At 38.0% G+C, this 18,177-nt stretch overlaps 1 protein-coding gene across 1 annotated transcript in view; it reads left to right on the forward strand.

Annotated features, from left to right (window-relative positions):
- The window catches only part of SPTBN5 (spectrin beta, non-erythrocytic 5), a 163,205-nt gene that overhangs the window by 12,519 nt on the left and 132,509 nt on the right, over nucleotides 1–18,177 (forward strand). Inside the window, exons 5-10 of the mRNA XM_042460065.1 lie at nucleotides 1,649–1,806; nucleotides 5,259–5,487; nucleotides 10,653–11,287; nucleotides 12,734–12,872; nucleotides 14,891–15,123; nucleotides 16,489–16,642. Coding sequence (XP_042315999.1) covers nucleotides 1,649–1,806; nucleotides 5,259–5,487; nucleotides 10,653–11,287; nucleotides 12,734–12,872; nucleotides 14,891–15,123; nucleotides 16,489–16,642 — 1,548 coding nt within the window. The remainder of the gene's footprint in view (nucleotides 1–1,648; nucleotides 1,807–5,258; nucleotides 5,488–10,652; nucleotides 11,288–12,733; nucleotides 12,873–14,890; nucleotides 15,124–16,488; nucleotides 16,643–18,177) is intronic.

An 18,177-nucleotide genomic window follows, 5' to 3' on the forward strand; every position in this document is an offset into this window, starting at 1 on the left:
ATAATCTGGATGGTGGTAAAGGACAGACAGAAGAGTCTATTGAAAGCCTCAGAAGGAAACAAAGGAAAAGGGTATTCTTGTTTATTAATTAAAATAAATGAACCAACAGTCATTACAAAACATACTCTATATTATGATTTAACTGAAACCACCTTTAATAAATTTAATCCACCCTTAAAACACTATTAAAATTTAATTAGCAGTAAAATATTATAAAAACTAATTAGAAGTTAATTAGAGTAGTTAAAAATGAGAGTGGCGGGTGAGATAAAGGCTTCTGGAAGATGGCAGATGTGGAGTGGTGTCCAAAAGGCAAAGCAATGGTTGTCTCCCAGGTCATGTAAGGATAAAAATACCTGGGATGTGATCAACACAAAATGAGTGGAACTGGTCCAAATGAAGAAAAGAGGATAATGCCAGAGCATTTGAATCTGGGAAAAGAAAAGAAAAACACTAGGGAAGATAGTTCAGAGCAAGGTACTGCACAGCTGACAAGGTAAGAGTCCTGCAGGATCAAATGCAAACAGTCCATCTAGTCCAGAATCCTTTTTCCAGAGCATCAAAAAGTTATTCTCATGGGGCACAACTCCCATAAGCTCCAGGCAGCATATCCTGTGGCTATGATCATTGGAAGTTTGGGGAGTTATAGTCCCCAAAAGAAACTTTTCTTAGTTCTGTTACTCACACTGACCAATCAGATGCCTTCAGGAAGTTCACATGCAGATGTGAAGATAATAGCTTCTCTATTAACAAGATTGTGATATTTACAAATTTACCCTTTAAAAGTACCCAGCTAATCTCTGTTAATCTCTGTTTTTATTTGGCCTTTTACAGATTATTTCTTATCCAGAAATCCAAAATCCAAAATACGCCAAAATCAAAATACATAGGTGGCTGAGATAGTGACACTTTTGCTTTCTGATGGTTCACTGTACACAAACTTCGCTTCGTGCAAAAATTGTTGAAAATATTGTGTATAAAATGACCTTCAGGCTATGTGTATAAGATGTATACAAACAGAAATGAATTTCATGTTTAGACATGGGTTCTATCTCAAAGAGATCTCATTATATATATGCAAATATACATAGTCTTTTTTAAAAAACGTAAGATATGGATATGACACCATTACTAAGGAAGGTCAAAGATGAAAATACAAAGGCAGGCCTAATGATGAACATAAAGAAAACAAAAATAATAACCATGGAGTACCTATATACATTCAACTCTAGACAATGAAGAAGTCAAAATTGTTAAAGAATTCCAATACCTAGGATCAAAGGTTGATCAGAATGGAGATTGCAGTCAAGAAACCAGAAGAAGACTAAGAATGGGAAGGGCAGGAGTGAAAGAACTGTATGAGATCCTAAAAAGTAAAGACATACAACTGGGCACCAAAATTAGAATCGTCAAAACCATAGTATTCACCATTACTGTGTATGGATATGAAAGGTGGACAGTGAAGAAAGCTGTTAAGAAAATAAACTCATTCGAAATGTAATGCTGGAGAAAAGTGCTACTGTGGAGAAGTTCAGATATGGGATACCTAATCTGTATTAGATTAAGAACTAATTTTATATATTTTTTCAGTTATATATTACCATTGCATTTGACTTTGTGTCCCCTTTTCCCCCTCTCTTCTTTCTAGGAAGAATTTGGTTCCAGAGCTGATGTCCTTTCTGCCAATGATGCTCTACTGATCTGGTGTCAGTGTAAGACTGCCAGCTACTCCAATGTCAATGTGAAAGATTTCTCCAATAGCTGGAGCGATGGGCTAGCCTTTAATGCACTCATTCATGCTCACAGGTAAATGAAAAGTTGAATATCCTGTGGGAGCAGCTCAAACATTTCAACCAATTCTAGTCAGGTGTGAGAATATGGAAGTGCAGAAAGGGGCAATAAAAGGCTCTTGAGAAACTTCTCTATCAAGGAAGATTGCAATATATGTGGGGAAAGGCAAAAGGGGCACAGAATGATTGTGGTTGATGAAATTTTGCATGATTGATATAAAGCAGATAGAGAGGTGCTTTTATGTTTCTTAATACTAGAATCCAGAGTTATCTTATAAAGATGAATTATGGGAAATTAACAGAGACCAAATGAAACAGTTTATTACCACACTGCATGCTTTGCATTAAGACTTTGCTTCCACAAGAAGCCATTGATTTGAATGACTTACAGAGGGAATTAGAAAAATTCATAAAGGATGAGGCTATCGGTGCGTTGTTGTTGTTGTTGTTGTTGTTGTTGTTGTTGTTGCTTGCCTTCGAGTCATTTCTGACTTATGGCTACCCTAAGGTGAACATATTATGGGGTTTTCTTGACAAGTTTCTCCAGTGGGGGTTTGCCACTGCCATCCTCTGAGGCTGAGAGAGTGTGAGTTGCGCAAGGTTGCCCAGTAGGTTTCCATGGCAGAGCCGGGATTCAAACCATGGTGTCCAGAGTTGTAGTCCAACACTCAAAGCACAACATCATGCTGGTACTAGTCCTGGATTTGAGCACATTACACCCCAGATCAGAGGTATCAGGTTGGTGAGGAACAACAAGAGGAGAGTGATATGGCTCTTTCTTATAGATTTCCCTCAGACATTTGTTTGGCCACTGTGGAAAACAAGATGCTGGATTAGGACCTGAGAGAACTTTGTTTTGATCCAGCATGACCCATTCTCTGTTCTTGCAAAAATTCTTCCATGTTGACTGAAAGAGAAGAGAGTGGGAAATGGGAGAGCCATGGCTTGAGCACATGCATTTGAGATGTGGAAGGAAGGTTTTTTCATAAAGTCTTGTTCACCTCTAGAACATTCCAAGTGACACTCTGCTGGCAAAGTACTCATAGGTGTACTCTGAGGGCACAATGAAGAAATAGAGTATTGGACTAGATAAGTCTCTGGGCTTTTCAGAAACACACTTCTTATACTCTTAAGATTATTTTATGGAAAATGTGATAGTATTTGAATACATGTGCAAGCAAAACATGGATTTTAAATAGACCACTCAAAAGTGTCCAGGTTCTCCTGCTAAACCCCAAGCATACATAAGCAGCTTCTTGCTTACCTAGTTCTCAGATTTAGCTGTCTGGTGCTACAGAATAATGGTCCTGCCATGCTGAATGCTTCCAATTAAGTATTTCTATATTAGCCGCTCTGAGAGCCATTAGGGCTGAAGGGCGGGGTATAAATAATGTAAATAAATAAAAAATAAATAAGCCTTTAAGTGATGTCCATGTATACAGCTGCTTCTTGGGTTGTTTGAAGAATATGTTTGCGATGAACAAACTGTTGGTCTCATAAAATTCAGTCAGTTGGTCTCTGGCTTCATTTCTTGATCCTAGGCCAATTTTTCCAAAATCTTTTATTCTGTTCTGTTTCCTATTTTTGCATTCCACTCACCTTTGATTAAGAAGAAGTTCTGTTTTGGTATATAATCAATTTCCCCCTGGACTCCAGCACAGAATCTTTCAACTTCTTCTTCTGCCTCTGTAGTTGGAGCATAAACTTGGGTTGAGCTTATATTGTTGAGTTTTCACTTAAGTCTTATTAGTATGATTTACTCAGACTTTGCATGACATCCTTTGGCTGCTTTTGCTACACCTGTCCTTGCTTTTCCTTAGATTTCCTAACTAAAAACTGTGTAATTTCCAACTTCCCCTGCCTCAGTAATGCATCTTACAAAATAGATTCTTGGTTTTGCATTTTTAAATAAAAGTAATAAAAACAAAGTAATGGTGAATATCAGTTTCCCTAGCTAATTGATACAGTTACTACATTTTTGAAGTCAATTGAAGAAAATTATGTTGTTTCATGTCAAACCACTAGAGGGTATCTGTGTGTCAAATCACTAGAGGTTACACTGTTTCTATATATAGCAGTATGGTATTCTTCAGATATCCTAAAATGGAGTTAATAAATGTATCCGCATGAGCATATTAAATCAGTTTTGAAAGTGTTGATTAGCTGTGAAAAAAATCTGCTTTATGATACATATGTACAACAGATGTACTACTCTCTTGGTTCTCTCCTTCCTGCCTCCAAATCTTGGAAATTACAGTTCTAAAGCATCCTGAAAATTTTCAGCTGAAAACTCCTCCTTCACAGATAGGTGTAAGGTTTGCATATATGCCTATATCTGTATGACAGATATATCAAGTTAATGAAGAGTCATACTGTATAACTTGTTTATAGGATTCCTGAATGAATGAACCTGATTAACACATACAAACATTTTTTGGGACCAGCATACTTCTCCCATCCCCAGTTTTTTGTTTTGGGTGTGTGTTTTTTTAACCATACAACCTGATGGTGAGTTCAAAAAGCTTGTTCATTTTGTGAATTACATTTTAATTTATAGTTTAGCCCACCTATGTATTTTCGACTCTGGTTTAATCTGCATGGCAAAAATAATGCAGTTTGACACCACCATAACTGCTATAGCTCAGTCCTATGGAATTATGGGATTTGTAGTTTCTTGTTGCACCCGGAGCTCTCTGACAAAGAAGGCTAAATAACTCACAGAACTCAAAATCCCAGAATTCTATAGCATTGAGCAATTGCAATTAAAGCGATGTCAAACTACATTATTTCTGTAGTGCAGGTTAGACCTTCATTACCGTATATTCCTGTAGCTCAACAATGATTCTTTTTTAAAAAATAAAAACACATGCACACACAACCAAGATCACTGCACTGAAAATAGTAAGGGAGGCAAGAATCTTCACAGCAACATATGGCTTACTCGATTAAATGCAGAGATCCTACCAGTGTAACTTATTTAAACATGAATCTTGCAAATCCAATAGGACATGACAGATTTTGCACTATTTACACTTCTTTGCCTCTTGTACCTGTACCCTCCAAGCACTCAATCTGGTTATGACAGAAGAAGGAATAGGGTTAATATACTGTCTCTGTTTAGTGCCTCTTTGAATGGCTTCTATTCCAGTGAGCCATTACATGAATTACTGTGTAATCTTGAGGATCTGTGCCCGAGTTTGCTCATTTTCCTGTTCTGCCTCGTTCCTTTTTCCTCATTATTAAATCCCTTATGTTGTATTTCTTCAGGCTAGGACTGCATTTTTTTATTTATTCAACATAGGCTGATTGGTATGGAGAGGGGGTAAAATGCATCTAATAAATGATGGAGAATAGTAAAGTACTGAAAGGCTATGCTTATTGAAGAGGCTGGACTGTAATGCGTGAAAGAGTTGGTATCCATTTTACTGCATTCTCTCAAATGTGTTTTCTTTTCTTCTGCCTTTCCAGACCTGACCTCATCCAGTACAGTTCTCTGAGACATGACCAGCCCATCAGCAACCTAAATAATGCCTTCACTGTGGCAGAGAAGCAGCTGGGAATCATAAAACTGCTGGATGCTGAGGATGTGGCAGTACCCTTTCCAGATGAGAGATCTATCATGACCTATGTGTCATTCTACTACCATTACTTTTCCAGGGCGAAACACAACCAGACAGTTCAGAAAAGGCTTGCTAAAGTCAGTACATTGCTATTCAGCAATTTTTCTCCCTATGTAAATTTTTTAAAAAAGGAGGGGGGTCCATTTTAATATACAGAATCAGTGGATAATATTTACAGCTTTTCATAGGAGGGATGAACAGCAATATATGTTTTTATATTTTGCCCAAAAAAAGAGGACTATGAGGACCTAATACAAAGGCCTAATACAAAGGTTTATTGAGGGAGAACATAACTGAAAGCACTCTCACAATTTTGCAGGGCTAATACTATTCTCCTTAGATTCCTCCCCTTCATTTTAATTTACCATGGCCATTGGTGGCTGGCATTTCCTTTGTCACTGAGGTGCCAAATCCATTACAAAAGCTATTAAGGTGCTTATTCTGGCTGCATCTACACTGCAGAAATAATCCAGTTTGACACCACTTTAACTGCCATAGCTCAAGGCTATAGAATTCTGGGAATTGGAGTTTGTTGTGGTTCCAGAGTGGATTATATCTGCAGTGCATATGCAGCCCCTGTCTGGGGAGTTATGGTTGAGCATATTGGCAGTTCCCTTTCAGGTTTGGACTAAAAGCTAGAATAGATTCACTATTCAACTGACATGGACTAGAAAGCCTTATAGGAGAAGCCAAGGCAGCTCTGGCTGAAAGAACTGTGTGCCCCTTTTCAGTGCTAAAGAGATTATAGCTAGCACAGTATTACACAATGGTCCAAAACACACTGCAGAAATAAGCCAGTTTGGGAATGTTTTAAGTGGCTTGGCTCCGTGCTAGGGAATCCTGGGAACTGACATTTATTGTGGCACCAGAGCTTTCTGACAGAAAAGGCTATATTTCTCACAAAACTACTGTTCCCAAAATTCCCTAGCATTAAGACAGGGGAATTAAAGCCATCTCAACCTGGATTATCTCTGCAATCTGTTTTGGAGCAATTTCTTCTCATCATAGCTATACTGACATTCTCTGGATATATTTTCCCATCACAGTAAGATATGGTTCTTTGCTCAACTCATGGGTTATTCTCCAGATGACCAAACAAACAATGCCTTGTCTTCCCCAATTCTGGTTTGTTTCTCTTTTACTCCTTTTTATCAGGTTTTGTTTCATGGTGAGTAGCTGGGAAAACAAGCCAGGGAAAAGCCACCATTGTGGGCATGGACATCATGATAAGCCATGGTTTAAACAAGCCAGATTTCATAAGCCAACAACAAGTCCTAAATTCAAATTGCAGTTTGTGCTGATTAATCAACCAAGGTGTATTAAGGGAAATGGTTGTTTGCATATCTGAACAAGACAGATTTCAACCAACCACATAGCATGAATTGTTGTGGCATGCAGACACATATATGTCTGTCAAAAAGGGCAGAAACTATATGGGAATTTTGCTGCAGTGCAGTAAGGGAGCCATAAGACTGCTGGATGTTATGTAAAGAGCTGTGGGAAGCTTAGATTTCTTTGAAAGGAAAGGTCATCCAGGGGCACAGAGGAGTCATCTCTGAAGTATCAGTGAACTGCTTATGTGCTGATGCAAGTTTTTCAAACACCAATTATATATTCACATATAAATGCAAGAACACTAAATGCATCAAGTCAGGGATAAATTGATATGTCTATTTCAGTATCTATTTTTTTTTTCCTTTCCTAAATTTGTTTCAACAGGTTTACACATCAATTCATGGATTTTGCATGCAAATTTGTAAGCATTACTCCTGATGTACAAACCTTTGTACACAATTTTGCCTAACAGCTGTAGTATATATAATGCCTTTTTATATGTTTTTTGTTTTTTGCGTTTGTTTGTTTGTTTGTTTGTTTTTGCCTGCAGATTTGTACAAACTTTCCCCAAAGATAAGCATTTTGGCATGCATTCTGTGATTGAAGAACTGCATTGCAAAATTCAAAGGTGGAATGCCAAAGGATAACTAAATTTCACTTTGCATTTTGGCCTGGGAAGTGAAAATTAGGGGGGATTATCTTAAAACGTGACTGCAACAAAATCCTCCCACATCCAACATGTGGTTCCAAGCCAAAAATGTCCTATCTCGTATCCTCATTGAAGCTACTTCTCACCCCTTGGGCTTCCCCTTTTACTCTTGTATGATCTCCACTGCAGTTCTCTTCCAGTATTCATTCTTGCACATGTTCTCTTCCTTTTCCCTATGTCTTCCTTCCTGCCTCCTTTGGAAGACATAAACAAACAAAGGGAGACATGGTAATCTCCTCATGACCTCAGTCACCCTTAATAGGCAGCTCTGAGTTCCATAATAGGATTGCCCCAGAGAAGCCTTCCTTGTGTCAAAGCAGCCTGAGCACTTAGACTTGTGGGTGAGCAGGAATGCAGAGGGAATCCATGCCGAGAGGTAAACCTCCCTTCCCCACCCACACCAATGACCATGCACTTACTGGGATCCTTCAGTGAGAACTGGGTGCGATGGCAGAACATACAGAAAGGAGCCTTAATGCCCCAGGCTGCTTTTCCTGCACTAAAGGTTGGTGCTGCTCTTTCATTCCTATTCACTTGCAGATGCTTCTCCTTTCTTTGCTGCATGTCCACTCAGGAAACAGAAAACTTCAGATTAGCCCATGCTCTTTTTTTGGTGTCAGCAACTTTGTTATTAACGTACCCATCTGCCGGCAGAAAGAAACAGTTGTGGGTTGAAACATAGGGAATAACTGATCCAGATAGTTGTTACTGTACCACTTGCTTATTCTGCACAGGAGATTTTCTGTGATCTTAGATGTTTCACTGATAGCTCTTTCAAATCTAGGATTAATCAGTAGAAACTAAAAAATAGCAAAGAAATGAGAGGAAAATAGGAGAAAGGGCATACATGCACATACATATTAATGGTTTTATGCCAAGAATAGGTCCATGGAGTTTATGCTGGGTGGTGAATTAGCATGTCTGATCTTCACAATACACCAGCAGAATCACATCTTGGCTGTGGAATACACCAAGCCCCGGGATAGATATATCTCCTCCTACTGTTCCCTGAACCATTTTCTCATTGGGGCGAAGAACATTAATTAAAGAAAGCAAGAACTAAGGATGGTTGAGCATTTCAGTTCAGGATAAGAGTTTTCAGAATTTACCAAAATTTGCAATAGTCCATCGTGGCAAAAAAGTGTAACTGATTAATTTGTCCATCCTATCAACACCCTAAAGTTTATCCTGAGTTTATGTTCAAAATTGTGGCACTGAATTCTCCTTTTAAATCGATTACTTAAGGATCTTTAGGAAAGCTGTGGCCTTTAAACACCAGTAGAAAACCACCAACTGTGGAACCTGAGTTTATTTGTACATCTTTTTTAAGTAGAAATACCTGAGCATAGCAGAAGGACATCATCAGGGTGTGGTAACCTTTCTTTGTTTGTTTGTTTGGGAAGAAGCTTGCAGATCACATTTCTAAATGCCAGAAATATAATGTGTTGCTGACAATTAATTTCTTTCAGAATAATTTTCACTACTTTACAATATGGCTGTAATGTGATGAGAGATGATTTCTCTTTTTCAGTTTAATTTTTAATTATTTAAATTGCTAATTATACTGAAATTATTCACTTTAACTATTAACTGTATTTGTTAATAGTAACAAGGAAGTGCATAGCCTTAGTGTTTAGGCTAGTAGCTTGTAGCATTTTTAAACCAATTAAAAGTAAAGAGTAATATCTTAGTTACTTGGGAATAATAAAAAAGTAAAGAAATCCTTTTCAAATTGCAAGATACCTGTAACTTGCTACTTGAGGAAAATTTTATTTGTAATTGTTGAGAAAAGTTGCGAAAAGCAACTTTCTAAGCTAGTTATGTCCTCGTTTCCTATTATATCTTAAAATATCAGCTTGTTTAAAGCAGAAGACATTAGCCATATATATACTTAAAACCTCTATATTTAAGCCAAGCTACCAGATTCAGAACTGATTGACACACAAGTATTTTGAAATGATTGAATTTTAGGTTGAAATATATTCAAGTTAAACAATTGTAAACTGATCTCTGGATGGCTCACTTGAGTATCTAGATTTCCAGATGTCCCCAATCTGTGTCATTCACACAACTTTTTGTATTATGAGTGGATTTCAGGATGGTCACCTATGAGATGACTAGCCTATCATGAACATAAGCTGCAAAGTTAATAATGAAAATGAAGGAAGAATGAAGATAACCATTTGGCACATGCGTCTGACTACTTAACATGCCAGTATAGTTCTGATATGTGGTAACAAAAGATGAGTTTTTGGTAATGTATCGATAAAAATATACGATCAAATGGAAGATAAAATGGTACTTTCTGCACAATGAAACAGATCATTGCAATCACTTCTTACTCCAGATAGGAACATTCACCTGGGGGCCTTTCCCACTAAGCAATTATAGCACTATAGACTTTATCACACAGAGAAAAACGGAGAAAAGAAGGATTTAAAGGGACATTATGCTGTGAAAATTGTGAGATTGCAGTGAAGACTTCCACATGATGTCGTGATTAAAGAGGGCTTATCCCAGCAATAACAAAGTTATAACCAGCAGCAAATAATTCACAGGGAAATCCTTGGTCCTTTGCATTGCCAGGACAAGTCCTCTTTAATCGCGACATCATGTAAAAATCTGCACCACGATTGCATGATTTTCATGGCATAATGTCCATTTAAATCCCCAATTTTCCCATGTGTGATTAAGTTCTAAGATTCCACTTTCAATATCATGTTTCCATGTCAGTTAAAGTTCCATGATACTTTTAATAAGTACTTTCTTGGTTCTGCACTATTTCAATTTGTCACTGTTCTAGATAAAACAATCTCTCTGTGATACTGTATTAGACTCAAAGATAAAATTTGCCTGTTTGATACGGCCAGGAAACTAACTCAACTAATGGATCTGAGAAAATTTGCCAGTTTTCTTCTTCATGACTAATACAAGATCTGGAGATCGGGCAGTTTGGTTCGGACCTATGGAGGAGAGGGGGGAAAATCTTCCTGTCTTCCTCTGCTGTGGCTCTAATACAAACCAGTGGGATGTAATGTCTCCTTTTGGGACAGGAAAATTGTGTTGAATTCACAGTCACACATGTAGATGTCATTTAAGCTTAAAACATCTTGTATGAAGCCTGATTTCACTGAAGTCAATAATAATAAATCTGCTGGATTATATGAAGGAAGGATTTCATTATTTCTGTTCCCACAGATTGTGTTCTTCCTGAAGGAGACAGATGACTTGAAGTCCCAGTATGAACAAATGGTCTCTGACCTCTTGAAATGGATAAAAATCAAAGTAAGGGAACTGGACGATCACTCATTTCCCAATTCCCTAGATGAAATGCGTCTTCTCATGGGCAACTTTAAGTTCTTCCGCACTGTGGAGAAGCCTCCCAAGTACCAGGAGAAGGGGATAATTGAAGCCAATTTCTTCCACATCAGAACCAAACAGAGAACCAGCAACCAGCGTGCTTATCTGCCCCCTGAAGGAAGGACACTAAGAGATCTGGAAAAGGAATGGATCATTTTGGAGAAGGCAGAGCACAACAGAGGAAAAGCAATACAGCAGGAGCTATTGAGACTTGAGAGGGTTGAACAACTAGTCCAGAGATTTCTGAAGAAAGCTGCCATTCGTGTGGCCTATTTGGAGGACATGAGGGGGATCATGAGGAAGCAAGAGGAATGCCGACCTGATAGTATGGAGGAACTTGAGGCAGCTACAAGGAGGCTTGAGGCCATTGCTGGAGACATGCTTTCCCGAAGCCAGCGCTTCAAAGCACTCTCTGAGATGGCATCAGAAATCAGACGGGAGAACTACCATGATAAGATCCAGATTTCAAAAATGTAAGTTTAAAAGTAATGCCTGATGTTGTTCCTGTGTCAGAATAAGAACACAGGCATACTATATCAGATAAGAACACCTGGGAAGCGTTTTATAAATATTAGTTATGCATTACAGGTTAAAAGGATTTAATGACTCACAAAAAGAGAGAAATCAAGTCAAATTTCATTAGCATCAAACCAAGGGTCATTGCAATTTATACAGAGGATGAACAACAGCCAGATAAAAATCCAACAACAACAAAGTTCCCAGCAAATTTCAAAGAAACTCCCCATTGAGAAAAATGCCTGCAGCTTCTTAATATAACTTGCCTAGTGCAGATTTTCTACTACAGTTCAATATGGTTTTTATTGGAGAATGTTGGGTGATGGCGGGGGGGGGGGGGGGGGGGCTTTAATAATCCCTACATTCATTGGGTGATAGATTTTCTACAATGTAACATTGATAGATTGTCAGTTTTTTTCATGTGCCCCCTGAAGGAGTCACAGAAAACTAGGGAATCTTTACTATTTCTTTAAAGGGAAGCAACAAGTAATTTTAGCAATTTTATTTCTGAAGCAACAAGTCACAAAAACAAGTTGTTTTCAACGCCTATTTACAGTTCAGGACATATTCTGTGCAAAATTCACACACTGATGTTTTGCACAGGAAACAGTATTTTCTGCACCGGACATAGCATTTTCTGTGTAAAAGAAATGATATTCTTGCATAAATATATTATTTTCTGTGCATAAAATCCTGATTCCTTCACAGAAAATGTTGCTTTCTAGGCAAATCACTTGTGTGAATGTTGTGAAGAATTCCCAAATGACAGCATTTGTAGCACAGGATCATATGTGAATTTTGTGCAGCAGCAGTACCAACTAGAAGTCCATTTTTGGCACAGGGTCAGCTTTTTTCTGGGCAAGAAATACTTCTTCATTGCAAATTGCAATGGCATGAAAACAATTACATGAAAATGCAACAATTCATATCAGTTAGGATTCTACTTGACACAGTTTTTTGACACTCAAAAACCATGGTTTTCAACAGTTTTCTGAAGTTTTGAATAGTCTTTCCATCCTTCTAAAGAACTCAAGGTAGCTGCTGAGACATGGATAAGCTATTTTTGAAACTTCCATAATATCCAGCCTTGTTCATGATTCCTATACATTTATGTACCTTTGCCAGTGTCAGCTAATGATATGCAACTTAGATTAGCTATTTTTGGACCCAAATTCCCAGAATCCCTATCTAGCATGCACACAGGCCATGTAGTCCAAAGATTACTTTCCTGAGCTCAGGTGCAGAGAACGTTTTATGGAAACATACATATTAATGATGTCTGGACATAGAGTAAATAGAACACTATAAAGCAAAGAGGTAACAAGGTATTACATTTTGGTTCTTTATGCATAACTCTGTTCAGTTTTACAGTATATCAGGTTTTTTCTTCTTTTTATGGACAGGCAAAAGGATATTGCACAGCAATGGCAAGATCTTTTGAACCAGCTCAAAAGACAGAGACACTTCATAGCAGACATGCAGGAAGTTCTGCTCCTCTTAGGAGACATTAATACCGTTATGGAGGAACTTAAAGGGTTGCAGGTATTTTACTTCATGCATTCTTCAAGTTAATGTTAGTAGACATGTTATTTTAGTGAAAATTAAGTACTGCCATTGATATCTTGCGGCAAGAAATTCTTGTGTTTGGGGGTCCAAAATAGCAATGTATGTTGGTGTATATGTAAAATCATTTGTACAAAGTTGATATTCTAGTGGCAAATAAAATAACATTTTTGACTTCTTCAGAGATACTGGTCACAAATGTACAGATTTAATTTAATGGGTTCTGTGGATCTCTACTGCCCAATCAGTTCAGTTTCTTTCAAGTTTTGTACACCAAGATTTGGTTGAAAGTTTTTTTTTCCTGTAAGTCACCAATGTGTAGTATGACAGGTATTATACAAACATAATTTTGTGTACATGTAGTGTAAAATAGTAAAGGTAAAGGTAGTCCCTTGGCATGAGTGTCTAATTGTAACCAACTGTAGGGGGCATTGCTCATCTCCATTACTAAGCCAAAGAGCCAGCGTTGTCCGAGGACTACTCTGGTGGTCCTGTGGCCAGCATTACTGCACTGTTACTTTCCCACCTAAGTGGTACTTATTTATCTACTTGCATTTGCATGCTTTTGAACTGCTAGGTTGGCACAAGCTAGGACTATTGACAGGAGCTCACCCCATCATGCAGCACTCAAGCCTCCAACTGCCAAACCTCTGATCTTCCGATTATCAGAACTGGTGGCTTAACCACTAAGCCACCGCATCCCAACATGTATGCCACTGCACGTAGTGTATGCAGGCTTAAGTGTACAATATTTAATTTTTCCAAGATTTAATACGTGGTAAAGATTTGCATGAGTTCTGATTATTCCACTTCCAGGAGAAGCTATGATAAAATTATTTATTTCCTTTACCACAGCACATTTGGTTCTACACTTATGGGATTTTATAGGAAGGGCATGATTTCTCAGCAGTCTAGAATCTGAATACACTATAACTGAAAAATTCACCCATGGGCTAATCACTATCAATAACTGTCCTGATTTGGCAGTGACAGTCTGGAGCAATCAATCCTCTGACATCCCAGTTTCTTTCTCCTCCTCCCGCTTTCCCCTTTTGTCCTCAGCTTACATCAATTGCTGCAAAATGAGTTCAAAGTGCAAAGTAATGTGAACTCAGTGAACTCAGCAGGGCGAAAAGGAAAATTGAGGATGAGAGAGGATGGCATCTTGCCCTTCCCAACAGGCTCAGGGAAAAGCCAACTCCTGCAGCCTCTCCTTGCCATGACAATAAACCAAAAAAAAAAAAAACCTCGATAATACAAAAGTTTACACAAAGTTAAAGTTATATTTAAAAAACATTAAATGTATAAAGTGTAAATTCATTTAAAAGCACCTCAAAGTTAAAATGTCCTCTGAACAAATCTTACAAAAAAACCCACACACACAAAACCCTCCATGATAGATTCACCTTAGGATCGCCATAAACTGAAAACAACTTGAACGCACACAACACACACAGGTGTCTCAATAAAAACTGCCTGCCAGTTACAGGATAGCAGAGAGGGGGCCAGACTCATGTCCCTAGAAAGAGAATCCATAGCTGGTAGGAGCCACCAAAAAGGCTTTCTCCCACGTCCCCACCAGACATGCCTCTGATGGTGGTGAGGCTGAGAGAAAGCTTGCCCCCCAAGAATGTAAAGAATCTGATAGGTTCATATAGGAATATATTGGATCAATGGGTACATAATACTGAACTGCTACTGGATAAACTGGATATCTGTCACATTATGCCAGTTAGTCTTCAGCATACCATCACATCCTTCCCTCCTTCCTCAGATTTCTGATTAAGTGTGGATTTGATTTTTAAATAGCTCATGACTTGATAGATAACTGGATTAACAAGAAATTACTGAGGAAAGCATCTGCCTGATAAATAGTCACCTATACTCAGCCATTGTTTTCAAGCAAGTGATTAAGGAAGAAATCAATTCTTTATGTTGTTGTTGTTGTTATTATTATTATTATTATTATTATTATTATTATTATTATCAATTTTCAGATTCTATTGAGTTCTCAGAATTGTGGTAAAGAGCTATTAGAAGCAGTAGATCTATTGCAGAAACACAAATTGGTTGCCTCCCAGGTCTCCTCCTTTGGAAACACTGTCAGGCATATTGATGAAAGGGCAGACAAGACCGTAAAAGGTAGACTGGTCAAATCAGATGTGCTTCAAGCTAAACTTCGGATGCTCCATCAGTTCTATCAAAATTTAGTGGATCTCTGCAAAACACGGTAAATTTCTTCCCGTTGTGACTCAGCTCTTTCTGAGAATACTGATAGATTACTTTGTTTTTTGTTTTTTTTTAAAGGTGTAAAAGTTTTTATTGCAGAACATCATAGTGCTGTTCAACATTATTATAAGAATGTTTCTACGAGTTCCTTCATGCATTAAATGAAACCCTGAAGCTGTAACAGGGTCCTCCTTGTCATCTGATGGTTGTACAGCTATGCAAAAGTAGGGATTCTCAGCCAAGAATCCTGATGGGCAAGGAATCTAAGATTCCCAGCTAGATGGAGAAGGCCCATATAAATCCAGCTGTATGTGTGGTGTGTGTGTGTGTGTGTGTGTGTGTGTGTGTGTTTCACCAATGCTGACTGGTAATATATATGTCAAGGGACACTACCAGTGGGAACTTGTTGTTGCATTCATGCAGTGGGCTTCTCATGGCTAACTGGATATGAACATAATGCTGGTCTAGATAGACTTTCCAGCGAATCTAACAGGGTTTACCTTGTGTTCTTCTTTTTGGTGAATGTGTGTGACAGTTCCCCTGAAAGTCCCTTATATTTCTCAGCACAGTAAGTACCACTTGAAAGTTAGGCATTGTAAAAGAAGCATCACAGAGTTTCTGTCATTAATTCTAGTACATGACCACAGAACCAACAAGGAGGCACAGCACAGTAGCAGAGCACTTGCTTTTTATTCAGAAATCCTCAGTCTTCTCCAGGGAGAATCATTTCCTGGATTTGATATGAAGGGCTAGGAGAAACACCTTCCTGAAATCCTGACAAGCCACTGCTGGTCAGTATTGGCACTATTTGGGCTAATGGAGCAATAACCTGACTCAGTAGAAAGCATCATGCATTCCTATAATTACCTCTTCAGTTGGTCAAGTTAGAAATATTCTGTATTATGCAATTATTGTTGTTATGAAGTGTTTGTTTGTTTGTTTGTGATCTGTCTCTTTTTTGCCCCTGCCCTGCATAAATGCAATGAAAAGGAAGGATCTTCTATTAAAGAAAAGAATTCAATGATATAGCCATATTGGTCTGTAGATCTCTCTATATATTAAAGAAAAGGTGATATAATGGTTTTTGGGGTCACTCATGGGCTAATATACAGGCCTCCAATGGTCCAAGTTAATTGAAATGTGTAAGATTCTTCAAGGAAAATTCAGAGAAAGAGCCAAGAAAATGCGTTGTTTTAACAAGTAAATGTAGAATCCTCAGCCACAGTGGCTATTATAGAAACTGTAGCTCAATTTTTTTTTTACTAATCTTTACCCAGGTTCTAATATCTTAGAACTGTTAGAAAAAACATGAAATCATCTATAGCTATAGACATTACAAAATGTACTATTTGTTCCTTTGTACTAGTCAGCATCAGCTGGAAGATACTTTGAAGATTTTTGAGTTTTTCCATGAGTGCAAGGAAGAGGAATGCTGGCTATTGGATAAGCAGAAACTGGTGAAAACAAGAATTTTAGGGCGTGATCTCAGTCATATTATGATCTCTCTCCAGAGCCATAAGGTTGGTAATACATGAGTTCTTGATCACTTCTACAGATTTAGAGAACTGGTACTAACAGAATGGTTAGCAAAGCTGTGGGAGCCGGTGCAATATTGATGGTAATGGTAATAGTGCTGAACTGGGATTTACAAGATCCATATTCAGTTCCACATTCATTGATAAAACTCATTGAATGACCTTGGACCAATCACTGACTAACTGACTGACAGACTCAAAGGACTTTTGGGAAGAAAGTCACATATACCATTTTTAATACTTTGGAAAAAAAGATGTGCTGTGATTGAGAATAATAATAAACAGTTATCACTAACTAAGGGGTTCTCCAGACCTCCTCAAAGGGGCAGGCTGGAAGTGCCCAGTTTTCTTCTAGAGGGACGCCGCAACAGTCAAACCGCATGGCATCTCTCTGAACCAAAAAGAACCTGGAAAAAATTGGTTCTTCTTGGCGTGCAGGGATGCTGTCTTCAGTGTGCCATTGGCGCACTGTGACATGTCCATGACACAAGCATGGCACCAGGAGGTGCATCATGCACACGCGCCCTGTATGGACGACACTGCTTAAAGATGGCACCGTCCATACATTCTAGGGTTCCAGAGCATGCAGATGCCGCAAATTGGCAGTCTGTACCAGGCCTAAATGATATGGTGAATGACAGAAAGAAAGTAAATTGGAAAGCTTGGAAGTAACTAATTACAAACAATTACAAACAGTTCTTTTAAATTTCTTGGCTTAATATTGGTGGTATAATATTGGAGTACTGTATTGAAGAGTACTGAAAAGCATGTTGAAGTTTCTGATGAAGGCATTTTCTGATACAGGCCAAAATGCATTGGGCTATTTTAAAAGGCATGAACAGTTGACCATCTCAGAGCATGTGAAGCTTGTCTTCTTATTGTTTTCTGGAATGTCAATAATAGCATTGCCACTATCATTATTTTATGACTTTAATTTTCCTCTAACTTTGGAACATAAAAATGGACACCTTTATTCATTTTGCAGTGTGATTTTTACTTTACCTTTTTTTAACTGTACCTTTTAAATGTACTTTTATACTTGTAGATGTATGCTTTAGCTGCACAGAGAGGGAATAATCTCACATAGTTCAAGAAAAGCTTGGAAGCATAACTTTTTGGAACTCCAACTTCCAGAATCTCCTAGCCAAGGTGGTAATTGGCTATGTTAGATGACAGAAGCTGAGAACTGTAGTCCAAAAAATAAAGTCTCCAAGCTGTGGTAAAATGCTGGTCCATACTCTATTGTGGCTGTTCAAATGACAAAAAGGTAGAAGGGAGTATATTTTGTATCCATAACAGTGGCCTGTAGCATTAAAATGTTTTTCTTTTAAAAATAACCAAACAGGCCTTCTAAAAAATTCTTCTGAGAAACCGGAAAGAAAAAAATATTTGCTTTTCCTTTAAAAGTCCAACTATAAAAGTAGCTTCAAGAGGACAACCTTAGAACTATAACTGTAAATTCTGAAAAATTCAAAAGAATATTGGTAGAGTTTATACCAGCATTTAAACATAACCATGGG

The sequence above is a fragment of the Sceloporus undulatus genome, chromosome 1 (assembly GCF_019175285.1).
Source record: "Sceloporus undulatus isolate JIND9_A2432 ecotype Alabama chromosome 1, SceUnd_v1.1, whole genome shotgun sequence".
In the NCBI taxonomy this organism is placed as follows: domain Eukaryota; kingdom Metazoa; phylum Chordata; class Lepidosauria; order Squamata; family Phrynosomatidae; genus Sceloporus; species Sceloporus undulatus.